Raw genomic sequence first — 27,623 nt, 5'->3', positions numbered from 1 at the left:
GGGTGGAAGACACAGACGGACAAAGGACATGTGCTAAAACCTACACAGAAGTATAAAACCCACTCTCACAGATAAAACGTGAAACTAAAGCTGCTATGGAGGCATTGTCGCCCAACACCGAAGGCAGGGCGCTGGGAAAGTTAAAAGTCTGCCGCAGAGCGTCTAAAAGTGGGCAGTACAGCAAAAGGTGGATGACTGTAATTTGGGAGCCACAGCGACACTGAGGTTGGTCCTCACGACGGAGTAGGTAACCATGCGTTAGCCATGTATGGCCAATGTGGAGCCGGCAGAGGACCACCGATTCCCTGTGAGAGGTCATGGAAGACTTCCACACATTCATAGTCTCCTTAATGTGCATGCTGTTATGTCATTTTGTCTCCCAAAGCCAGAAAACTCTGCGGTGTAAGACAGAACGCAAGTCAGCTTCGGAGATGACTATCTCCAGGAGCCGTTTCTGTGTCGCCTGTTTGGCCTGCCTGTCGGCTAGTTCGCTGCCAGGGATTCTGACGTGTCCTGGGGTCCACACAAACATCACAGAATGGCGGGACTGTTCCAGGGCATAAATGGACTCCTGAATGGATGCTACCAGAGGGTTGCGAGGGTAACACTGGTCGATAGCTTGTAGCCCACTCAATGAGTCAGTACACAGGAGAAATGACTTGTCAGGGCATGAGCGGATGTACTTAAGAGCACAGGATATGGCCGCCAGCTCTGCAGTGAAACACTGCAACCAACTGACAAGGAGAGCTGCTCAATATGTCCTCCATGAACAAATGCGAAGCCTACGTAACCATCAGCCACTGAGCAGTCAGTGTAAACCACTTCAGAGCCCTGCAACATGTCAAGAATCAAGAGGAAATGACAGCGGAGAGCGGCAGGGTTAACGGAGTCCTTAGGGCCACGCAAAAGGTCCAGACAAAGCTGCGGCCGAGGCGTACACCATGGAGACATACATGAATGGACCGCAAGTAGAGGTGGTAAAGGAAAGGACTCCAGTTCAGAGAGAAGGGACTGCATGCGTACCGCAATCGTTAGCCCCGATCTGGACCACCAGTGTGGAATATGGACTGCTGTGGGTGGGAAAAGGAGATGGTAATTTGGATGCTCAGGTGAACTATGAATGTGTGCTGCGTAACTGGCGAGCAGTTGCACACGTCCGATCTGCAGTGGAGGGACACCAGCCTCCACCAATACACTGGTCACCGGACTCTTCCTAAAAGCTCCTGTCGCTAAACGAACCCCACAGTGGTGCACAGGGCCTAGTAAATGTAATGCTGAAGGCACTGCCAAACCATAAACCACATTCACATAGACAATTTGGCATTGGACAAGGGCTCTGTAGAGCTGCAGCAGCATAGAGAGATCTGCACCCCAATTGGTGTTGCTCAGGCAATGGAGGGCACTGAGGTGCTGCCAGCCCTTCTGCTTAAGCTGCCGAAGATGAGGGAGCCAAGTCAATCGAGCATCAAAAACCAGTCCTAGGAACTGATATGTCTCCACTACAGTGAGCGGATCGTCATTAAGGTAAAGTGCGGGTTTCCGGTGAATGGTACAACACCGACAGAAGTGCATGACATATAACTTTGCGGCTGAAAACTGGAAGCCGTGGACTAGAGCCCATGACTGCACCTTGTAGATGGCTCCCTGTAGATGTCGCTCAGCAACAACAGTGCTGGAGCAGCAGTATGAAACGCAGAAGTCACCTGCATACAGAGAAGGTGAGACAGAGGGCCCGACTGCTGCTACTAGACCGTTAATGGCCACTAAAAACAGAGAGACACTCAATAGTTCAGCATTTGTTCTGGGAACATATACACATCTGTTGCACAACAAAAAATGTCATAGTGGCCATGCCTGTATGAAGAAGTCAATGGAAGATGAATTACAGCCGTTTGATATAACTGAGGAAGCAGTGAACTGTTTACTTGAAAACTGTAGCATTCTTGTTAACTTTGCTACATTAAATTTGGCTTCGGCATGTAAAAACAGTTCACAGTTTTTTGACAATCGTTAATTATTAATGCTGGTTCACTTTGCTAGTGTATTTTGTAACTCATTCCAACATCCCCGGAGATTCTTCTTCATGATGGAACCTATTGAAACTAATGAAATTGCTGAATATCCTGTGTAACAAATGGAGTGAACAGTCATGGCTAAACAGACAATCAATCCAAATGTTCACATGTATCACATTCAAAATATAAGGTGTAGTGAAACGAAAACTGAACACCTGCCCCAACAGGACCGAAGAATCATTCCACTCAAAAGTAAACACCACATTCATTAAGACATTTATCCCACTGGGAGACAAGACAATCAATTCGTGATTTTTAGAGAGTGGTCAGCTTCTGATGGATTTACAACTGCGTCCATTCTTGCACTTCCTCATCCAACTGAAACCAACAACATGCATTTCTTTCTACAGGTCACCAACAATGTGAATCACACAGAAAGTGATCTGGGCTGTACGAAGGATGGATCAGCATTTCCCAAGCAAATCACTGAAGTATAGCCTTCATCTGATTGGCAGAGTGGGGATTGGCTTCACCATGTAATAGAATGATTCCATCCAACAGCATGCCTGGGAATTTTGATTTATGGGACAAGTCACAATTTCTGCAAAGTGTCTTCATACCACTGTACATTGATTGTGGTTCAACATTTGAGGAACTCAATGAGGTCCCTGCAGTTGCAGGAGGTCATCATGGCCTTACGGGAACTTGCGTGAAAAACTCTGGATTTATTTTGTAGGGGAGGTGTGGAATGTTTCTACTGTTGGCTTTAGGTCTTCCCCTCAGGCTGTCAGAATGCTACTGGACAGAATCATCTGTCGCACTATAACAACTGACCCCACACTGCCAATTGGATGAAGGCTAGCGATTTGGTTGGGAAAAACTGCAACATCCTCCATACAGCCTGGATCTTTCACCATGTGATTAACATGTTTTTGGCAACCTGAAGAAAAACATGTGTGGATGTTTGTTTCAGTCAGAAGAGGAAGTGCAACAGAGGCTGTGGTTGTGGAACTGCCAGCGGCTGACCACATTCTGCGAAACAGGAACTGATCATCTCATCTCTCAATGGTCTTAATGCATGTGGTGATTACTTTTGAATTGAAGCATTATATTATTCTTTCTGGTGGATGTTTGGTTTTAATTTGACTGCCCCTCAAGTAACAAACCATTCTTGTGTATTCAAGGGATTATACAAATTCTTCGTCAACTTTAAATCACAAATCAAACAATGGAAAATTTAGGATGGGACACTGGCTGGCCTCAGCAGTCAGAGACAGTGGTCATATATATATAAAACAGAAAGAAACTTCCACATGGGAAAAATATATTAAAAACAAAGATTCCAAAACTTACCAAGCGGGAAAGCGCCGGCAGACAGGCACATGAACAAAACACACAAACACACACACAGAATTACGAGCTTTCGCAACTGGCAGTTGCTTTGTCAGGAAAGAGGGAAGGAGAGGGAAAAATGAAAAGATGTGAGTTTTAAGGGAGAGGGTAAGGAGTCATTCCAATCCCGGGAGCGGAAAGACTTCCCTTAGGGGAAAAAAAGGACAGGTGTACACTCGCACACACACACACATATCCATCCGCACATACACAGACACAAGCCTTTAAATATGTCTGCTTGTGTCTGTGTATGTGCGGATGGATATGTGTGTGTGTGTGCGCGAGTGTACACCTGTCCTTTTTTTCCCCTAAGGGAAGTCTTTCCGCTCCCGGGATTGGAATGACTCCTTACCCTCTCCCTTAAAACCCACATCCTTTCATTTTTCCCTCTCCTTCCCTCTTTCCTGACGAAGCAACTGCCAGTTGCGAAAGCTCGTAATTCTGTGTGTGTGTTTGTGTGTTTTGTTCATGTGCCTGTCTGCCGGCGCTTTCCCGCTTGGTAAGTCTTGGAATCTTTGTTTTTAATATATATATATATATATATATATATATATATATATATATATATATGTGTGTGTGTGTGTGTGTGTGTGTGTGTGTGTGTGTGTGTGTGTGTGTGTGTGGTCTAATTCAGAAGAAGGCCTTTTGGACAAAAGCTAACTTGTTTAGCAGTCTTTTTCTTGCGCCTGTCTGTGACTCAATATTTCCACAGTACGGTGAGCAGCAGTCTCCCCTTTTTAAATCATAAATTAAATAAGAGAAACAGCATGGCAAGAGTTTCACATATCTTGAGAATAACCTTTGAAGCATCTACATCTACATCTACATGACTACTCTGCAATTCACATTTAAGTGCTTGGCAGAGGGTTCATCGAACCACAATCATACTATCTCTCTACTATTCCACTCCCGAACAGCGAGCGGGAAAAACGAACACCTAAACCTTTCTGTTCGAGCTCTGATTTCTCTTATTTTATTTTGATGATCATTCCTTCCTATGTAGGTTGGGCTCAACAAAATATTTTCGCATTCGGAAGAGAAAGTTGGTGACTGAAATTTCGTAAAAAGCTCTCGCCGCGACGAAAAACGTCTATGCTGTAATGACTTCCATCCCAACTCGTGTATCATATCTGCCACACTCTCTCCCCTATAACGCGATAATACAAAACGAGCTGCCCTTCTTTGCACCCTCTCGATGTCCTCCGTCAATCCCACCTGGCAAGGATCCCACACCGCGCAGCAATATTCTAACAGAGGACGAACGAGTGTAGTGTAAGCTGTCTCTTTAGTGGACTTGTTGCATCTTCTAAGTGTCCTGCCAATGAAACGCAACCTTTGGCTCGCCTTCCCGACAATATTATCTATGTGGTCCTTCCAACTGAAGTTGTTCGTAATTTTAACACCCAGGTACTTAGTTGAATTGACAGCCTTGAGAATTGTACTATTTATCGAGTAATCGAATTCCAACGGATTTCTTTTGGAACTCATGTGGATCATCTCACACTTTTCGTTATTTAGCGTCAACTGCCACCTGACACACCATACAGCAATCTTTTCTAAATCGCTTTGCAGCTGATACTGGTCTTCGGATGACCTTACTAGACGGTAAATTACAGCATCATCTGCGAACAACCTAAGAGAACTGCTCAGATTGTCACCCAGGTCATTTATATAGATCAGGAACAGTAGAGGTCCCAGGACGCTTCCCTGGGGAACACCTGATATCACTTCAGTTTTACTCGATGATTTGCCGTCTATTACTACGAACTGCGACCTTCCTGACAGGAAATCACGAATCCAGTCGCACAACTGAGACGATACCCCATAGCTCCGCAGCTTGATTAGAAGTCGCTTGTGAGGAACGGTGTCAAAAGCTTTCCGGAAATCTAGAAATACGGAATCAACTTGAGATCCCCTGTCGATAGCGGCCATTACTTCGTGCAAATAAAGAGCTAGCTGCGTTGCACAAGAGCGATGTTTTCTGAAGCCATGCTGATTACGTGTCAATAAATCGTTCCCTTCAAGGTGATTCATAATGTTTGAATACAGTATATGCTCCAAAACCCTACTGCAAACCGACGTCAATGATATAGGTCTGTAGTTAAATGGATTACTCCTACTACCCTACTTGAACACTGGTGCGACCTGCGCAATTTTCCAATCTGTAGGTACAGATCTATCGGTGAGCGAGCGGTTGTATATGAGTGCTAAGTAGGGAGCTATAGTATCAGCGTAATCTGAAAGGAACCTAATCGGTATACAATCTGGACCTGAAGACTTGCCCGTATCAAGCGATTTGAGTTGCTTCGCAACCCCTAAGGTATCTACTTCTAAGAAACTCATGCTAGCAGATGTTCGTGTTTCAAATTCTGGAATATTCCATTCGTCTTCCCTGGTGAAGGAATTTCGGAAAACTGCGTTCAATAACTCCGCTTTAGCGGCACAGTCGTCGATAACAGTACCATCGGCACTGCGCAGCGAAGGTATTGACTGCGTCTTGCCGCTTGTGTACTTTACATACGACCAGAATTTCTTCGGATTTTCTACCAAATTTCGAGACAATGTTTCGTTGTGGAACCTATTAAAGGCATCTCGCATCGAAGTACGTGCCAAATTTCGCGCGTCTGTAAATTTTAGCCCATCTTCAGGATTTCGCGTTCTTCTGAACTTCGCATGCTTTTTCCGTTGCCTCTGCAACAGCGTTCGGACCTTTTTTGTGTACCACGGGGGATCCGTTCCATCTCTTACCAATCTACAGTAAACCTTAAAACTGCAAGGAGAGAGAATGGCTGGAAAATGTCTTCGAACTTTTTTAGTTTTTAAAGTGAACTTTCTTTTTGATACAATACAGTAAACCTTTTGTCATACATAATGTTAATAATGTTCAACTTAATTCACCATCAGGTGCTTTTGTTTAGGAAACTGAGATGTCTGGTATACTTTTTTTTTTTTTTAATGTGTCTGTATATTTCTTGTAACACTTATTTGACAGTAAAATATTTTTACAGTTCAGCATACAACAATCTTGTCTTGGTAACTGTCTAACTACCTGCTATTTCACAATTACTATTAAGATGTATTGCCTGTCCCTACATCATTACTTACAAATGTTCATCAGAAGACACCCAATAAAAATAAAAAATCTACATGTTATCAAAAACTTTTGAAACAGGAAGCATACCAATGCTCCCTTGTTCAAAATAATGAACTGTACACATATTCTAAATGTCTGATGACTCAGTTATTTCCCATTGTATGTATTGAGTCCTACACACTTGCCTTTGAGAATAACAGAGTTATTGTCTTATATAACAAACATAGTGTGTTAACACTAGAAGCTATTCACAAAGACTAACAGATTAATTTCTCTGTGAACTGTGTTACTCTGCCCTCAGAAGTCTCACAGCATGGTAAATAAAAGCCACCACTGTAGTCACTAAAAGAAGCTGTAAACAATTCAAAAAATCTCATGAAGTGACAACGGGTGTAAAGGACATGTAACAAGCTGCTGCTATCACCTCACTAGGAAAGGAAAGGAACTGAGGCTGTGTGTACAAAACTGAGTTAAAGAGTGAAACATTTGCAAACTAAAAAGACAAATATATCTTATTTGCCTGTCTTAAAAATTATTTGCTTATTCAAATAATAAAAAAAAAAAAAAAACTGGGAACTCTTGTTAGAAGCATATTATGTAATACTGATAATTATTCCAAACAAATCTCTAAATCGACCTGTAGAAAATAGTTTTTTTTTTTTTTTTATTTATTTACCAGTGAAGGAATGTAAGAAGTACATACACAGAGGCTATTTTGCATAAAAAAGAATCAACAATTTTCCTAATGATTCTATGAAGTTCATTTATAACTTGTGCAACTATAAACAGAATAATACAGTTTGATGATATTTAATTGTTAATATGACACATAGAAATAGCTCTCTCTCTCTCTCTCTCTCTCTCTCTCTCTCTCTCTCTCTCTCTCTCTCTCTCTCTCTCAGGACTGGGTTCACTGTCCTTTTGTTTATGCATATTTCATCTGGTGACAACATTTGCTTTCAGTATTCTTGGAAACGGAAAATGTCGAAATTGACATCACAATAAATATTTTTAACAGCCATACTGGAACGACTACATTCATGAGCTACAGCTCTGTTTATATACATTGTGACTCATCCACATCAATGAATATTCTTCTTCCTGATGTAATCTACAGAACATGATGATGAACATACACAGACAACTAACACATACATTTACATGACTACTGTTATAAGGAGCTCCACTGTATCAGGTAACTGTAATACTGAGTTGCCACTGGTTGACCACGTATGGTCTCAGTAGCCAGAGACTGGGAGAGGGCGGAGGGGGGGGGGGGGGGGGGGGGTATAGAGATAGATAGAGAGAGAGAGAGAGAGAGAGAGAGAGAGAGAGAGAGAGAGAGAGAGTGTGTGTGTGTGTGTGTGTGTGTGTGTGTGTGTGTGTGTGTGTGTGTGTGTGTGTGTGTGTGTGTTTGCCCTCCCAACAAAGGCCTTGTTGGCCGAAAGCTCACCTCTGACAGACCTTTTGTTGTGCCAATATGAGGCTCAGGATCTCTGCTATATGGTGAGCAGCAACTGTCCTTTTCATAATACTGTTACAGTTTACACAAGCCTTCACATGAAGAACATTCACTCAAAGAGAGAATGGTATATATATCCAATATATGGCTCTTCCATCTCACGTTGGATCACATTTTGTGCATCCCACAAAATTACCTCAAGGCAGCTCATGGACATTGTCAGGCAGTGGCTCCTTTTTTGGATGTCAGGTAGCATAAGCGTGTACAGTGTGAATCAGCTAACACTTGCACATCAAATATTTTGGACCTGGGAGGCACCCTCAATATGCAGTTTCCACAGAACTAAATTGTAAGCAAGGGCATGTATTTGCAGCTGATACTCAGAATTTGACAAAAGTGCAGTTTTCTTTTTACAACAGTTACAAATCTTTAAATGGGGCAATATCTATTGACTGCAAAATCCTATAAGTAACTTAAATTAGAATGTCAGTGGTGTTTGTTGCAGAAAGCTAGAGGAAGTAGTATACAAGTTATTGTATTGTGAACATTGTAAACGCTGACAGCTGTTTATTCTATCCTATCGCTTAAATGCTAAGTGACAATGTTACGCTTGTTTACACTTTGTTGTGTGTACACTGACATTCACTGCGACGTCCTCTCATTTATTGGGTGATAATGGATGTAGTAGGACATACCTGGAAAATGGTATTTTCCAATACGAAAAAAAGCATACATGCTCATGGTTTACCATGAATGCAGGAAGCATGACATTTGTTCAAGTACCATGTACACTGAAAGATATTCCAATAGACGTCACACTCTTCAACCTTCCAACCTCTTCAAACAATTGCAGATGACTGCTGAAATGGTAGAATGTGTACAGCATTCACTGCATGGCAGACCACAAGCTCTTACTGACACAAGTGATGGTCATTTTGAGAACAGAGGGTATACTGATTCTTTATGTGTCAGACCCCACAGAGGTACTGCAGTCATCCCATTTACCAACATGACACCTCTGGAGACTTATTAACATCTTTGTAAGGTTGCACATATACACCCATGTGAAATTCACATTCGTTTGAGCTACAAGATGAAACAAACAACTATTGGTGTTTTCCATTGACATATTTGCACTTTTTTAAATAAATAAATACACATGTGTTTTTGCTCAATAGGAGGGGCACTGCCTACCATTCCAATCTGTGAAATCCACATATCAATGGCTACCTCCATTATTGAAACACTTGGGGTGCTAGTTTTAGGTGATTCACCCTTCTATCACTTCCTTATCTTCTTGGAAGAGCACATATGATATAAACAGCAGTCATGTGAATTGAACCTGTGAGACACGGCAGAGTATCCTCTTTGTAATACTTGATTACAGACAGTGATTTTCTGCACTCGGTAATATGGAGATAACTACGAACACACTGCAATAAATGCAATGTTACTTACAGGACCCAGTACTGAGATACAATTATAATTCTTTTCAGAGGCTTCTTTCACCTGTGACTGGGCCCCATGACAGATACAGAAATGACACTATAGCCCACTGCATTACACAGTTAGCACATCCACGAAGAAGAGAAATGTCCAGGATGATAACACCCGTACACAAAGACAATCCCATGGTGAACAAATGGCATGAATTTAAAATTGTGCCTGATGATGATGATGTATGTTTTTGTGTAACTCGGCAGCATGGTTAATACTCCCTTTATCACTATAATCAGCAAGCCAACACTCGAGTTTTGTGAGTACTTTACAACAGAGTTGTGTCAAGAGCCGTGACGCATTCTCTATAAATGATTTACAGAGAACAGTGAAAGTGAAAGTGATGGTAGAGTAGTAGGGGGAAGTGCCAGGGTTAGCTCCCCCCGGGACAATAAATGGGGCAGATGATGCTCCCATCCAACTTCCTAGACCCCCTTATGTACTAACATCAAGAGAAGATGTAGTAAAAAAAGGAAAGATTATTTCAATATATTCTGGATGATATTGATGAGTAATATACAGACAGATTTAAAGTACAGGGGGAGAAAATTTGATATTTATGTCTGGCCAGAAATGCTGCTGAGTGAGGATCCTCTCAAGGCAAAACAAGTAGCAGAAGGTGTCACCTTATCATGTCCCTCCCATTAATTGCCTCCTAAAATGAGAGCTTTAAATATTTGGTAAAGGTTCTTTGGTGATGGCTGATTGATACGCAATGTACACTCAAAGTCAAGTGAGTGCGTGTGCCTTTAGGCTGTGGTGAACTGTAAGGGTCACTCCACAGGTGCACTGGGTAGGGTTCTCTTGCCACAGTAAATAGATGTGTGAAGATGGTATGATCAGTATGGATGAGACATAGCACTACAGCTTCTCTCTGAGAGGGGCAAACCAATGTTCTCTGCTCCTCAGTGGATGCTTTTATCGCCCAGAGTCTGTTGGAACAGATGTTGGTAATTCATATTTCTTTCCATTTTTAAAAGATGTGACACCTGAGATGAAGCTTCTGTGATTTGTACTGGCACTTGTCAGTTGTGGAGATTTCCTTAGCTAAAGTTATCAACATGAATAGTATCCAGATTGTGTACATGCCTCAGCATCCAGAGGAACACCACAGAGGTCCCTGTAATGAGGAGTTGATATAAAAGTTGACGAATGGTGAAGACTAATGGACTAGTTAGAGTAATTGGCATTTGGTTTTGTGTTACTGAGGAAGTCACTGCACAGAGAATATTTATAGTGGATTGAGATATTCTGTATAAATAAAGTTGTGTGTATTGCTACTATTCTGCCATGTAGATATTGCATTGGGTAGGTAGGAATAGCTGTTGATAAAAATCATCCTTAGAGCCACTGGTATAGATTTGACTGGTTCATGTGATCCTTATTGGCACACAAGAGCTCTATTTCTACATTTCTGGGAGTATATCAGAGGGTGAAGCTTAACCTGTGGGGTAAGTAGGCAAATTAGCATGGGGAGAAAGGATTCCTGAGTCACGTCTTCCAGTCTAACGATTGCTCTTCTCCCTATAAAGTGATTCATAATGGGACATGTGTTGGAGTTGTGGAAAAGTAACATGTAACAGGGATTTTCTGGTCTACAATAAGCCTCAACTGTGAGATTCATTAAACGTTGTTGGCTGTGTATGTTTAGAAGTGGAATATCTAATTCCACAAGTAGAACATTGACAGGGCTCATGCCTAGAGCTTGAGTCATTAGGTGGATTTCAGTGTGAGGCACAGAGTCTAGTTAGCCTAAAACAGTAACTGCTGCTGACTGCTGACTCATACGCGACACATTTATACTACAATCAATTTAAAATTAATGGCTAGTTAAATTTAACAAGAACCTGTCAATCTGCTACCTGTTAAGTGTTTCCAAGGATGTGTAGAGAGTTTAATTTCTGCATACTGGTTGTCTTGAACTGCTTAATAAGCAATAACGATGTCAGTTTGTGCTCAAAAAGGAAACCTAAAAAGCAAAAGATTTCTACAGTTTCCAGCTGTTAGTTATCGAAACATAATTCACAGCATGGGTAGGTGGATAGAGTTTTGAAGAAACACATGATCCACAATTTTGTTGGTGAAAAACAATACCCATGATTTTGGGTCCATAGCTGTGTCTTCCAAATGGCCATTTGAATACAATGTCTTGTTGCGGAGAGCATAGTAATGTATAACTATAATACAGACACAAGTTATAGATACACAAGGCCAATATTGGGTCCCCTGTAGGCGTCAATTCCATTTTCCCTTAATTTCACACCTTCAGTTTTGCTGGAAGCAAGGGGATATCAGTTCATATACACTTGTTGCAGAGATTAATGAACTATTTATTTTCTTTATTATGGTATCTACTTCACACACAGTCATATTTAATGTCATTTATTAATCACTATTAACTCCTACGACCTCAAGGCTTCATCGTTAGTTACACAATGGCCACTGACGTACTGTGCACCAACAAAATGTATTTCATAATCACGGATTGTTATCATTTATGAGTCCACCTCCACTGGCAGTTAAGATGGAGCCTTACTTCATACTTGAAGACAACCTGTGATTATGAAAGAACATACTGTATGGTTACACAGTATGTTGACGGCCTTCACACATGCTTAATGATGCCATGAGTACTTCAGAACTGATAGTGTTTATAAACAACATTTGATGCAGTAGTGTGAAGTGAATACTGTAATAAGGAGAATAAATAATCCAATATTTTCTACAACAATCCCACTTATGGTAATTGCAAAGAAGGTAACACTTAGGACTCAATCCTGTGAAACCTTGTTTTCCTGTAAATGTTGATTATGATGACCACACCAATTCTTTTTTAGTTAAGAGTGCTAGTTACTTCAGAAAAGCCAACCAGTGTAATGTAGCTAAGATGTGGTGTTGTCAATCTGTATTTATGCCTTTTGTAAATCATGTTGTATCATATGCCTTTTATAAATCACAAAAAACCCTACCAGGCATTGACAAAAAGCTAAAGCCTCCCTGACGGTGATTTCTAATCGCAAAAAGGGGTTTCTTGTGGACTGAAACTTTTCAGATCTGCACTGAATGGTGAAAGTAATTTTTGTTTTGTTTCAAGACACCAAACAAAGAAAATGTTGCAGGGGTTTGCATATGATTGCCATTAAACTGATCAGTCTAAAAGCTCTCTATACAGTTTTAGATTTTCTTCTTCTTTTTCTTCTTTCCTTCTTCTTATCAGGTCTCAATATTGGTACCATGATATTTTTTGTCCATTGGGTAGGGAAAAAACTTCTTGCCAAATCTTGTCATATATTATAAAGATACTTTGTCTGCTATAGTTACTATGGTTGGGAAGCATTTTAATGTAGGGGCTTGAGGAGGTATCTCCTAGTGAGCTGCTGCACTACTGAATTCCCAGTCTGTTAAAAGGAAATTACATGTTTCTATCTGCCAAGTGTTAAGAGGTATAAGACTGTGTTCCGTTAAACTTTGATGTCAATAAATCCAGATGAAAATTGTTTTAATTTGATATTTCAGTTTTGTAACTCAACAGTAGGTCAGCTACGCCAAAAGAAATCTATGAAGTATTCCTCAGTCAGAAAACAGGTATACCAGATGAGAAACAATGCCCACTGAGATGTTGACACCTGAATATGTGTTGCAGGTGCTTTCAATGACATGACATTTTGTTCCAGCACACCCCTCTTTCATTGTTTGATTAAATAACGTGGTATTGCTAGAAGTTGTTTGTAAAAAATTAGATTATCATCATCTTGTTTGTCATTGAAATGTTCTTCGTCTATTTCCAATGACTTTTTTCCTTGAGAAAATCATGGGACAGACCTGCATCTAGATGGTTCATAAGACTAGGGTACCGCATTATGCACTACATGGATAACAACATTTGACTTTTCTTGCACTATTTTATCAGTGTTCTTTTCTTGGGATATCATGACATAGGGTTAGGGGGAGTATGCATCTCAGCTCACTTTTCAAAGGGACAAATGCACTAGAATATCAGGTGGTCTCAAATGTGTTGTTGTTGTTGTGGTCTTCAGTCCTGAGACTGGTTTGATGCAGCTCTCCATGACAATCTATCCTGTGCAAGCTCCTTCATCTCCCAGTACCTACTGCAACCTACATCCTTCTGAATCTGTTTAATGTATTCATCTCTTGGTCTCCCTCTACGATTTTTACCCTCCACACTGCCCTCCAATGCTAAATTTGTGATTCCTTGATGCCTCAGGACATGTCCTACCAACCGATCCCTTCTTCTAGTCAAGTTGTGCCACAAACTTCTCTTCTCCCCCATCCTATTCAATACCTCCTCATTAGTTACGTGATCTACCCACCTAATCTTCAACATTCTTCTGTTGCTCAAAGATAGGATAATGGTCACTGCAGCAACGATAACTGTGGATTTGTCATTGTAGCATATACACAAGACTAGGACTGCAAAGCATGAAGTCCATAAGAGAAATATGTCATGGGTGGCACAAAGACCTTTATTTGTTTATTTATTTTGACAATTCTGTTGCCAGACCAAAAGATGATTGCTGAAAGGGTTTCATTTGCTTTCCTTCCTTCAAATATGAAAACAAACTTCAGTCCATAGATCAACAAATCATAAAAACAACAGTACAGTTTTATCCCAGGAGCTGTTCAGTGATACCAACAACAAATCAATATCTCAGAGTCTACAGCAGGCTGTTCCAGCTCGTCGGCTCCGCTGTAAGCTGCGGAGCACTCCCTGCTCGCTGTGACCATTTAAGTGGGCCGGCATGCCAGCACGTGGCACAGCTGACTGAGGCAGGCAGCAAGGCAAGTGTTTTGATGTGCCAGCTGCGCCTTACAACATCGACAACCTCATACTCTTAGCTGCTAAGACGTGGTGACATGCTACACCAGGAAATACGATGTTCAGGAAATAAATAAGAAACAACTCTTTTGCAAGAAATTGCATACTAAATTTATTGGGCCTCTGTAGCTTGACATTTTCTTTTCATTACTAGATCGGAAATATCAGGTGTCAAAGTCATCGCAGCATTAATGCAGAGGATGGCCTTCATTGTTGCATCCTGAAGAAACAATCGTTCCTTACTTTTTACTCTTTTCATTGCTGTGAAAAGCTGCTCACAACAATACGTAGATCCAAACATGCACATGATCTGAGCGGCATTGTTCTGAAGCTTGGGAAATGTTTTTTGCTGTAATGAACAATACTATTGTGACAAATCCAACGTGTTGTAGCACCTCTCTTTCAAAAAAGTTGAATTTTGCAAATAAATAATCTCCAATTGAAGTGACAATGAAAAGTCATCGGGGGAAACTGAAAAAGGAGTGCTGAACACCTTACGTTCCATTTCCAAACTAGTGAGGTCTCGGAACTGTGTTTCAAACGACTTGATAAGCTGCTTTAGCTTTGCTTGGTAATTGCCGAAATTAGTACCTTCAGGTAGTTTTAAAGAAGCAAGATGATTGGAGAACGTTAAATGTCCATTACTCATCTGCCTCTCGAATAAACGTAACTTTCCTAAGAACACTCTGATCTGGTCGTGCATGTCAATGACTAGCTTCCCTTTGCCCTGCAGTGACAGATTTAAATTATTCAGATGCATAGTTATGTCAGCTAGGAACACCAGGTCTGATATCCATTTTATATCTTTCAGACAATGCATTTCTTCCCCTTTCATTTAGAAAAAAAGGAATATTTCCTCAAGAAGGGCAAAGAAAACATCAAGAACTTTTCCCTGACTCAGCCAACGAACTGTACTGTGGTGAGGTATATCCCCATACTCCGCTCCCATATCTTTCAGGAATCCATTGAATTGGTGAAGATTCATACCGTGATGCCACACAAAATTCACACACTTCATGACATCTTTCATTATGCCACCTAGCTCTACTGTTTCAGCACACAGTGCCTCTTGGTGAATAAAACGATGAAGAGTCAAAATGTATACACCCGAATTCGTCCCTGAGTTTATTTTTCAAATTCATATTGTCCACTGATTCACAAAAAGCTTCAAAAATGTCACTTCCTGTTGCGGTGTAATCGAGTGGTACCACATCCAAGAGTTCTGCAGTTACTTGCAGCTCCATGTCAACACCACGCACAAAGACTGCAAGCTGAGCACAGTCTGATATGTCGGTGCTTTCGACAAGTGCTAGCGAAAATGCAACAAAGCTCTCCGTCTTTTTCTTGAGCTGTATGTCTAAATCTGCTGCCATGTCCAGGATTTGACGAGACATTGTTTGCTTTGACGGACAAACCCCTTCAATTGCCTGCACCTCCCTTGGAAACAAACATTCTGCAACTGCTACCATGTACGATTTTACAAGTGGTCCCACCAAAAATGGCATGCCACTCATCGCAATGAGCTTGCTCGAATTGCAGATTCAGTAGTGTTTTCTCCGTTCTCATTCACCTGAAAATTATAAACGCATTACAGAACACGAACTATGTTGCATGTTTTGATACCCTCCGTATTACGAAACTGTTTTTAAACTTACATCTCCTTCAATGTCGTTCATAAGCCTGGCTATCAGTTCTCTGCACGCAACACCTTCTACCTGATCATAGTCTGCTGCGTTAAGATGTGTATAATGTCGCTGTAGCTCTTCGCAGAATTAAATACTTTATGACATACAAGACACTGCGGATGACCATCCCTCTCAATGAATAGAACGGTATTCTCCAATAGAGGTACAGCACTTCCGCGGCTAGTCATAGATGTCATTGGACATGGGTTATTGCATCAGTTGAGGCTGCATGCGGCCAGGGGGCAGTGAGTTCGCTTTCCCCCTTCATGCAGGCTCCGAGCTGCCACAGTGAGTGCTCCGGCTCCTTGGAGATCGGTTGGAACAGCCTGATCTACAGAGCCACTACACTCATGGAAACCTCATGGAAGTCTTCTGTAATAAACAACACTAATTAGGTACATTTTTGTCATAGATATCTGTAGGAGTAAAAGTAAATGTTAATGGCCCTGGTTGGTAAGCAGCCTACAGAAAAAAATTGCAAGGTGTACTTCAAAATTTTATTTCAGTTTGTGATAATGTTATGACATCGTAGATTCTGAAAACAGATCTATTTAAAAGATTATATTGCAGAAAATGATTGTGTTAAAGATGCAGCAGAACTGCAATGTGAATCAGAGAATTTTCCTTCAAACATGATGTGCTGGATCTGACTGGTGAGATATGCAGGGAAGTCCTTGCAAGAAGGACTGATTGCCTCAACTGTAATCTTAAAAACAGAAATCTCTGTGTGTATATGACACTGCAAGATTGTTGTTGTTGTTGTTGTTGTTGTTGTTGTTGTTGTCTTCAGTCCTGAGACTGGACTGATGCAGCTCTCCATGCTACTCTATCCTGTGAAAGCTTCTTCATCTCCCAATACTTACTGCAACCTACATCCTTCCGAGTCTGCTTAATGTACTCATCTCTTGGTCTCTCTATATGATTTCTACCCTCCGCGCTGTCCTCCAATGCTAAATTTGTGATCCCTTCATGCCTCAATATGCCCTACCAACCGGTCTCTTCTTCTTGTCAAGTTGTGCCACAAAATCCTCTTCTCCCCTGTTCAATACCTACTCATTAGTAACGTGATCTACCCATCTAATCTTCAGCATTCTTCTGTAGCACCACATTTTGAAAGCTTCTATTCTCTTCCTGTCCAAACTATTCATCGTCCAAGTTTTACTTCCATACATGGCTACACTCCATACACTTAAATCTATACTCTATGTTAACAAATTCCTCTTCTTCAGAAATGCTTTCCTTGCCATTGCCAGTCTACATTTTATATCCTCTCTACTTTGACCATCATCAGTTATTTTGCTCCCCAAATAGCAAAACTCATTTACTACTTTAAGCATCTCACTTCCTAATCTAATTCTCTCAGCATCACCCGACTTAATTCGACTACATTCCATTATCCTCGTTTTGCTTTTGATGATGTTCATCTTGTATCCTGTAATTTACTGTAATTCACAATAAAATCAGGACAGAATTAATCTGCTTTTGAACATACACTGCATAACTACCAGCAGATTTGTTCTGTATATACTACAGGTTACTACAAAATTATGCAGCAGAAACTTTATTTGGGTTTTGTGTGTGTAATTTATAGTGAACCAAAATTTAGTTTGTATTTTGTTGCTGGAATTAATCAATGTTGGTTATACCAGTGCATATATTTATTTTTATAATGCTCCAAATGATTTATGTAGCTGCATATTTAAATTATTTGTTACAAAGCTGCCACTATGAGGTCTAAAATTACTTCTCACTTAAAAACGTCATCTTGTTTAACCCCTGCTTTACCTGTGGATTCTTGTAGAGTCTTAATGGGGATTTACTGTAATTCACTATCACAGTGATATTCTTTTTAGTATGAACGAGTGTCAAATGTCTCCAACAATGTTGGGAGTAAAGGTAATTCTAACAGTATTTCTTCCTCTATAACAATAAATTACATAATGTCTAAAGTTAACTCTAAACAGATTTAATCTTAGCACAACAAAAACATTTAATACTGATGCTTACCACCATCAAGCTTCAGAGAGGATCGCCATTCTACAGGGAAAAATTCTGCACGGCATTTAGAGTTGTTGAAATACTTTTCTTTGATCCAATCAACACAGCCACGAAACCTGCACATCAGGTAAAGTACAGACAATACCAATATTACATAATCATACTGATCTATAACACTAAGGAATAAGTTATCTTTTCTGAGAAGTCTGAAATCAATACGTTAATTTATTTTGGCAGTTTGAGATCACACACAAATCTGTAAATATGATGGCAAGGTATTCACTTACGTTGATGTATTTCGTATAATGCGACCAGTGTCCATCTTCTGTCCAATTCCATGAATGACAAAAACAAGGTGGCTTATATCACTTGGTCGATCAGACTCCGTGGCAAGACTCTTATATCCTCGGTATAGACGATATCCTGTAGCTGCATAAGTATCAATGTAAATAAAAATACTCAAATGTTAATACAATTATTTCATTTGTGGAGGAGCCCCCCTCCCTCCATCACACACACACACACACACACACACACACACACACACACACAGTCTAAGAACATGTAACTCAGCAATGGAAACAAATTCATAAAAACCAATTGTATAAGGATAAAATGTCTAAGAGCTTGAAACTCAGCAACAGAAACGAATTCAGAAACACCAAATGTATAGCAACAGCAAAGAACAGCTCAACCAGAAAACTAGGACATTAGAAAACTTTTATGAATTTCCAGAAGTGTTCATAATGATCATCAAATTTTACATTAATAAATTAGTAGAAGAGAACTTTCAACTTAGTTGCTTCTTCATGTGACAATCTTTGACTTTAATTCACCACAATAATTCCCAAGAAAACAGCCCCATTATATGTTTCAAATGAATTGAAAATGTAGAACAATAAAATCAAGACAGAATTAAGCTGCTTTTGAACACACGCCGCATAACTACCAGCAGATTTGTTCTGTATATACTAAAGGTTATTCTTGTGTGTTCTGCATATAAACTTCACATTTTGAAGTTTAAAATGCAACTTTCACTTAGTGTCAATTGATCTTGAAACACTCATATGCATGATTTATAATAACTGAGTAAGAATATGTTATTTTTAACAGAGTTATAATTATCAAAATATCCACGGGTGTACTGACGGTCTACAGTGTCCAACGGGCACAATATTTCGGGGATCATACATGTCGCCATCATCAGGTTAACTGACGGACTGAGCTCCTGTGAATGTGCCAACATGGAGATCCGTATGCTATGGCTGCTCAGAGGGAGCTGGGTTTGGTCACGGCAGTGGTCGATTTAAATACCCTCCACCCGCGGCGCGCTCCCTCCGCTGTCCGCGCAACGGGACAGGAAGGGCATCCGGCCACCCCTTAAAATTAACATTCCAAATCCAGTTAAACACCAGGCTCTGCATCTTATCAGTGTAGTCCTTATGGGAGACAACAACTGTAGCATTGCCTTTGCCAGCCGGTAAGACAACAATTTCAGAGTGCTCCCTCAGATCACGAATGGCCGCCCTCTCTTTACTGGTGATACTTGACTTCATCGGCTTGGATTTCGTCAATGCACGACAAGTTTCACGACGTATTTCGTCAGCTGATTCAGGCGGAAGTCGAGTTGCAACCTGTTCAACAGCACTAACAATTTCTGCGACTGGAGTGAACTTGGGGGTGGAAGTGGGCGGAGGAGAGAGGGGGGGGGGGGGATGGCGACAGTAAGGGCATCCGGCCACCCCTTAAAATTAACACGGCAAATCCAGTTAAACACTAGAGCAGACCCCTCCAGTCCGGATAAATGCTTGAAAGAGAGAGAGTTTCTCTCTAAAGACTGATTTTAGCACGCAATGGTCTGAGTCATAATTTGGTCCTCTGCAACTCTGTACATTCATAAATGAGGTGGAATGATGGGCACTCACTAGAATATTATCAATCTGGTAGGCTAATCTTCCACTGACTGCAGACTTACATGACCCCAAGTGAATTCTTTTGTGTAGGAAGCAAGTGCTCTTACATATCATATTATTCCAGTTGCTTTCATAATGCAATGAATGTTTTGCAAAACCTCTATGTTGATGCTCATTCCTATCTATTTTTGCATTAAAAACTTGTACCACTGAGATCAAATTGTACTTAGGTACTGCGCAACATACCTTTTGCCAGTCTTCATAGAACTGTTCTTTTATTATATCAACCTTTTCTTCCATTGGTGTATGTGTTATGTTCCTAAATTTCCCTTCTATTGTAAACCTGCACATTCTTTTATTTGCGTGATCAAGTTATAATAAGCTTTTCTTGGTTATTTTAAACTCTGTCCTAAGCTGACATATTCTTTCCTTTGGCACACTATATATTAATGAGTGTTCAGATTCGTCAAGTTGCCCATTTCCTTGCCCTCTTATTTCCTGTAGCCGTACATCATCATATTTACATTTTAAAATCTTGCTAACTTTTTATTTCATTTTCCTGGCTGAAGCATCGTCCTCACATTCCATGTTGCTGTTGTCAAATCCTTTATCTGTTTCCCTTGTGGGGGTCATTATAAGTATTTTCCACCCAGTATCCGAGGCTTCTGTTGAATTTCCTTAACTTCCCCCCCCCCCCCCCCCCCTTTTTTTTTATTTACAGTATGGGGTTATTGGCCCTATGCCCAGCCCCCAACATGGAACACCAGGATTTGTATCAGGTTTACTCAATTAGGAAAGCAGATTTCACCACATCTCTACAGCCTTCCCAACCCTAAGCTGTTGTTAAAACAATATTGGAAAGTGTGAACAGTTTTCTCCTCAGTTCTGACCAGTTTCTAAGCTGGACCTACAGTCGATGAGGAAATATGGGTAAAAAAAGTCATTCTTATTGCAATTCATTACAGTTTTTGTGTACACTATCCAACTTCACAGGTAATACAGTTGGACTTAAGTTCATGATTACTTCTTATTACAATTTTCTACAAATTTTTAATTTGTATGCTTTCAGTCAAGTATGCAATATTTTATGGGTCCCTTGAACGTTTTGTTTTATATGTACTGCTTCTTACAGCTGAGTGGATTTTTCTGACTTATTACAATTTATTAAGTCAGAGTAGAGTAGTGGCATGTACTCGATCATATCTGGTATCAAATCACTTTTCTGTGTGTCCAATACAAAAATATTAAAGCTGGACAAAAATCCATTACCATCTTTGTCACTAATTATTGTAAATTGCAAAAGAGTTAAATCTGTATGAAGAGTTCAGTAAACAATGTACAGTGTATTTGAAACAAATCTTCACATCTCTATGCAGAAAGTATTCAAAAGCTGTCTATTTGTGTTATAAATTCATTGTTATTCCAAGTGTTCATTGAAAAATTCAATTACTTTAGAGTATCAAATGGTGCTGTGTTCATGAGAACTACCTTTGAGAATTGAAGTCTAAGATTGTGACATGAAGATGGGACTAAGTCTCTGAAACACATCATAGCTAACAAATAATAATTTTACCGACTGATTATCAAATGTTTTTCTTATTTTACCAGTGAAATAACAATTGTCGTTAACAATAGTAACAAATTTAACTGACAGTTTCTCATTTTCAATATCATACCATAGCTTCTTTTTCTACATTTTACTCACCAGACACACAGGCTAATGCACGAAATCAAAATTAGATATACATTATTAAGACAGATTGTTTTCCACTTTTCATTTAATGAGAGATACAAAAAATTGCAAGAGAAAACAGAAAAATGAAACAGCCATGTGGGTGAAAATGATTCACAGTGACACTGTTTGATAATATTATGAGAAGGAAAGTTGCTACTCACCATGTAGCGGAGATGCTGAGTCACAGATAGGCACAACAAAAGGAGTTTCACACTTAAAACTTTTGGTCAACGGCCTTTGTCAACACACATACGTGTGTGTGTGTGTGTGTGTGTGTGTGTGCGCGCGCGCCCTCAGTTGTGTGTGTTCGTGCTCACGTGTATGTGTGTGTACTGTTGACTCTTTTGGTTGTGCCTATCTGTGACTCAGCATCTCTGCTGTATGGTGAGTAGCACTTTCCTTCTCATAATGTTACATTCCATCCTTGATTTTCCATTGTTTGACACTATTTGATGTTATTTGCGCACACTGTAAGACTTCAGTGATCTGGATCCTAATTAAAACTTGCTATATGTAGCATTCTACTGAAGAAGCAACAAGATTGACTACAGCACCGTCTTATCTTAACTCTAATGATTCCACAAACATTGCATCAAGCAATTCTTGTTTATGGCACTATAAAAAAATTAAGACACGATGATTATTTGTCAGTAACTAGACAGTTGGCAAATTTTCAAGCATATGGTAATGTTCGACTATGAGCTGATGAGTGATAAATATGAGTAGATGGGGAAGACTGGATGGGGGGAGACGCTACACAAAAAGTATAACAGACAAGGAAATACTCTTTAGGCAAGTCATAACTGAAGTGACACACTATTAACAATCTAGGATTAAGGTATGCTAAAACAACAACAATAATAATAATAATAATAAATTTACTTGAAAGGCAAAAGATTGAAGTGGGATAGAAAAGCTCACTGCAGAAGTGAAAAACGTATTCATAAGATTTTTTCACTATTTATGTTCACAAAGCTAAATCAAAGAACATAAATATTAAACATATATGCTGCTTTACAAGTGTCTACTTGGTAAAAGCTTTAAATGAAATAACCCAAAATATTTTTGAATTAAAATGCTGACAGAAATCCTAACAAGTTTTGGTTTTACATTAAATCAGTCAATGGATCATAGCCCTCTGTCCAGACAATCTGTGATCGTAATGCCATCAAAACGGAGGATGACACACAAAGACCAAAATACTAAATGTCTTTTTCCAAAACTGTTTCACCCCGGCAGATTGCACTGCACTTCTCTCTTTAAATCATCCCATGAACGTCAAACTGAGTGAGTGTGGAATAGAAAAGAAATTACTGAATAGAGGAAAGGCCACTGGATCTGATGGGATACCAGTATGATTCTATACAGAGTATGTGAAAGAACTTGCTTCTCCTCTATCAGCAAAGCACTCTTTTATGATTGGAAAAAAGAGTGCCGGTAATTTCTTGTTTTCCAGAAGGGTCATCAAACAGCTGCACAATACTATACACTTACATCTCTGACACACATTTTGGAATACGTTTTATGTTCATGTATTATGACTTTTCTGGAGACTGAAAATCTCAGCTGTAGGAACCAAGACTGTTTCCTAACATAATGAATGTGTGAAACTCAGCTTGCTCTGATTGTCTATGAGACCCAGAGAGCAGTAGATACTGGTGCCTGGAATGATGCTGTTTTCCTTGATTTCCGGAAAGTGTTTGAATCAGTTCTGCAGTGCCACTTAACAAAAAAAAAGAGTATAAGAAATATCAGATCAGCTATGTCATTAGATTAAAGAGTTTCTCTAGAAGATAGAAAATAGTATGTCATTCTTGATGGAGAGAAATCTTCAGACGTAAATGTAATTTTGGTCGTACCACAGATAAGGTCATTAATTTTCACAATACATACTAATGATCTCATGTACAATCTAGGAAGTTTCGTAAGTTTTTTTTACAGATGATTGTGTTGTATGTACAGAAGGTGCAACACTATAAAACTGTAGCGAAATGCAGGAAGACCTGCGGAGGATCAACACTTGATGCAAGGAGTAGCAATTGACTCCTGACATAAGCAAATGTAGCGTATTATGCATTTAGACTGAGGAGACAAAAGTCATGTGATACCTCCTAATATCGTGTCAGACCACCTTCTGCCTGACACAGTGCAGCAACTTGACATGGCATGGACTCAACAAGTTGTTGGAAATACCCTGCAGAAATATTGCACCATGCTGCCTCTATAGCTGCCCATAACTGCGAAAGTGTTGGCGGTGCATGTTTTTGTGCACGAACTGTCCTCTCGCTTATGTCCCATAAATGTTCAATGGGATTCACGTCATGTTATTTGGGTAGCCAAACCATTTGCCTAAATTGTCTAGAATGTTCTTAAAACCAATCACGAACAATTGTGGCCTGGTGACGTGGCGCATAATCATCCATAAAAATGTCATCGCTTTTAAGGAGCATACATCTATGAATAGCAGAAAATGGTCTCCAAGTAGCCAAACATCCAGGGGACCCAGTTCACTCCAGGTAAAAACAGCCGACACCATTATGGAGCTATGACCAGCTTGCACAGTGCCTTGTGACTATTTGGCTCCATGGTTTCATGGGGTGTGCACTACACTTGAGCCCTATTGTCAGCTCTTACCAATTGAAATCATGAATCCTCAAGACCACAAATAGTTTTCCTCATCTACAGTCCAACCAATGTGGTTAGGAGATTAGGAGAGGCACTGCAGGCAATGTCATGCTGTTAGCAAAGGCACTCAGATTGGTCATCTGGTGTCATACTCAAATTTCACCATACTGTCCTAAGGGATATGTTCGTCACACAGCCCACATTGATTTCTGCAGTTATTTCATGCAGGTTTGCTTGTCTGTTAGCACTGATGACTCTAAGCAAATGCTACTGATCTCAGTCATTAAGTGAAGGTTGTCAGCCACTGCACTGTCCATGGTGAGAGGTAGTGCCCAAGATGTGCCTTTGTTGGTACTCTCTTGATACTGCCGATTGTGGAATATTGAATTCCCTTAATATTTCTACAAATGATTGTCCTGCGCATATAGCTCCAACAATCAGTCCATGTTCTTGGTCTGTTAACGCCCATCACACAGCCATAATCATGCTGGAAACCTTTTCATATGAATCACCTGAGTACGAATGACAGCTCCACCAAAGCACCACCCTTTTATATCTTGTGTATGCATACTACTGCCAGGTGTGTACGTGCTTATCATTATCACATGACTTTTGTCACCTTTGTGTATAGGCAGAAAGACCCATTACTGTATGGTCACACAATTGCAGAAGAATCAGTGGAAGCAGTTGTGCAGTAAAGTTTGTAAGAGTACATTTACAGACAATGGAAAATGCTGGCTGGAATGTAACATCATGAAAAGGATAGTTGCTACTCACCAAATAGCAATAACGATGAGTCGCAGATAGGCACAACAAAAAGACTGTCGGAAAGTGAGCTTTCAGCCAAAAAGGCCTCTGTCGAAAGTAGACTGCCAACTGCCAGGCTGTGTGTGTGTGTGTGTGTGTGTGTGTGTGTGTGTGTGTGCATTGCCTACTTTTGACAAAGGACTTGTTAGTTGACTGCTCATTTTCTGACAGTCTTTTAGTTGTGCCTAACTGAGACTCAGCATCTCCGCTACATGGTGAGTAGCTACTATCCTTTTCATAATATTAGTACATGTACAGAGTGATTTAGTGTGGAACAACCACATAAAACTTATCACGTGTAATGCAGATGCCAGACAGATCTATTGGAAGAATCCTCAGGAAGGAGGTAGGCTTACCAACTTTTTATTTGACCCACATTAGAATATTGCTCATCAGTCTGGAATCATAGGATTAATAGAGGAATTAGGGAAGATCCAAAGTAAGGCAGCACATTTCATTACAGGTTCATTTAGTAAGTGCGAAAGTGTCACTGAAAACTCTCAGCTAATGCCAGTGGTAGACACTGTAAGAGAGGCATGCTGCATCATGGTATGGTTTACTCTTAAATTTCCAAGAGCATCTCTTCCTAGAAGGGTCAGCTAACATATTGCTTCCTGCTACATATATCCCACAGAAAGACCATAAAGGTAAAATTAGAGAGATTCAAGTGCACACGGAGGCCTACCAGGAATTGATCTTCCCACAAAAAATTTGCGAGTCGATCAGGAAAGGGAGATGCAGGTCATAATCTTAAGATGTGATAGTTATTTTTTATGACTGAAAGTTTCCTAAGGAAACTCCTTATAGTTTATCTGATCATAAGTATCCAGACAGCCCCATGCAATGAAGAATTGACCACAGGATGTTATAAGCATCTCACCTGACAGTATACAAGAAGGCAGGAAGTATTGTGCTGTCATTACAGAAGCAGTAACAGTAGAATGAGTCAGTCAGGATAGCTCAGAGATTCAAATGCAGATTAGTCTTTGTATGTCACTTGAGTAACAATTCCAGCAGGTACAATTTCAACCCTTCTAAAGCTGTCCTAGTCAACTGCTGGTGATGTGATGTGAAGCAGAAATGTGAAGATACAACCACAGAAAAACCAATAGCACACAGATCTCACTTACTGGTGGACAAGGACCATCAAACAAAGTGGATGGTCTTTGTAAAAGAGTCACATGAAATCTGTGGAAGGAATCACGTGAGTTCCAAACCATTACCAGTGGTCCATCTAGTACAATGGATGTTTGTGGAAAGTTAAAAAGAATGGGGTAGAGCAGCTCCTCGTAAACCACACGATTCTGTAGTCAATGCCAAGTGACTCTTGAAGTAGTGTAAAAAGCAATGCCACTGGACAGTGGATGACTGAAATGAGCAATTTAGGGTGATGAATCACGCTATAGCCTGCAGCAATCCAATGGAAGAGTTTGGGCTTGGTGAAAGTGTGGAGAATGTTACCTGTCATCTTGTGTAGTGCTAACTGTAAAGGACGGAAGTGGTGGTGTTATGGTACAGTGGCATTTTTCATGGTTAGCTTAAGTAAACATTAAACGCGGAAGGACAGGAACACGTTTTACAGCAATGTGTACTGGATACAGCAAAGGAAAGGTTCGGAGACAAAGACTGACCGTATTAGCATGATAATGCATCCTGTCATTGAGCAACATATGTGAGGCAATGGTTTGTGAACAAAAATATTCTTGGAGTGGACTAGCCAGCTCAGAGTTCTGACTTGATCCCAACAGAACACCTTTGGGATGAGTTGGAGCATCGATTCTGTTTCAGACTACAGCATATAATACAACTGCCTTCTCTGTTTTCAGCACTTGAGGAAGAATGGGCTGTCATTCCTCCAGAAACACTCTGATACCTCATTGAAATTGTCCCCAGCAGTTCTGTAGCTGTCACACAGGTGAAGGATGCTTTTGATCATATAATCGATAAATAAAACAATGTGATATAACGTATGACCTGATAAAAGTACAGTATATGAGACTCACAAATGACCTGATGAAAGTACAGTCTGGGAGACTCCAGCTGGGGTTGTTCGGCCATCTCACAGAAGTATTTTTATTTGAAACCACTTCAGTGACTTGTGCATTGACAATGAGCAGAATAAATCTCTGACCTGGCTGGGTATCATTCCCAAACACAAGCCCCCCACACCCTGCAAGGCATTCAACCACACTGACCACTCACCTACAGAGGAGAACTCCAAATCAGTCAATAAACTGTCACTGTTCATTGTCACATTTCAGTGTAGTATTTTACTATTTGCAGCAAAAATACTTCAGTTTCAACTACTTAAAATTGTTTAAGTGGTCACAACCTCCATGTGTCTTCTCTGCTTCTATAGCAACACGAAACACAAACATAAATGCAAATGTTTTCTGACTTGCAAAAGTAGTCTGTGTGTTAGTTGGGTATCAGTTACTCCCTTCCAAACCCCCTACACCTCCTCCTTAATGAAGAACCAAGTTGTAGTGCACTCATAATACAATGTTGTAATAAGAAAAGAAAAGAAATGAACAGAAAAGAAAACAGTATGCAATACAGAGTA

At 40.2% G+C, this 27,623-nt stretch overlaps 1 protein-coding gene across 1 annotated transcript in view; it reads right to left on the bottom strand.

The window, feature by feature from the left end:
* Positions 1–27,623, bottom strand: part of LOC126284261 (phospholipase DDHD1-like) — a 180,080-nt gene that overhangs the window by 62,098 nt on the left and 90,359 nt on the right. The window contains exons 4-5 of the mRNA XM_049983068.1: positions 18,268–18,409; positions 17,990–18,096 (exon numbers count right to left, since the gene is read on the bottom strand). Coding sequence (XP_049839025.1) covers positions 17,990–18,096; positions 18,268–18,409 — 249 coding nt within the window. The remainder of the gene's footprint in view (positions 1–17,989; positions 18,097–18,267; positions 18,410–27,623) is intronic.

The sequence above is a fragment of the Schistocerca gregaria genome, chromosome 8 (assembly GCF_023897955.1).
Source record: "Schistocerca gregaria isolate iqSchGreg1 chromosome 8, iqSchGreg1.2, whole genome shotgun sequence".
Lineage (NCBI taxonomy): Eukaryota > Metazoa > Arthropoda > Insecta > Orthoptera > Acrididae > Schistocerca > Schistocerca gregaria.
This window is presented reverse-complemented; position numbering and strand designations above follow the sequence as displayed.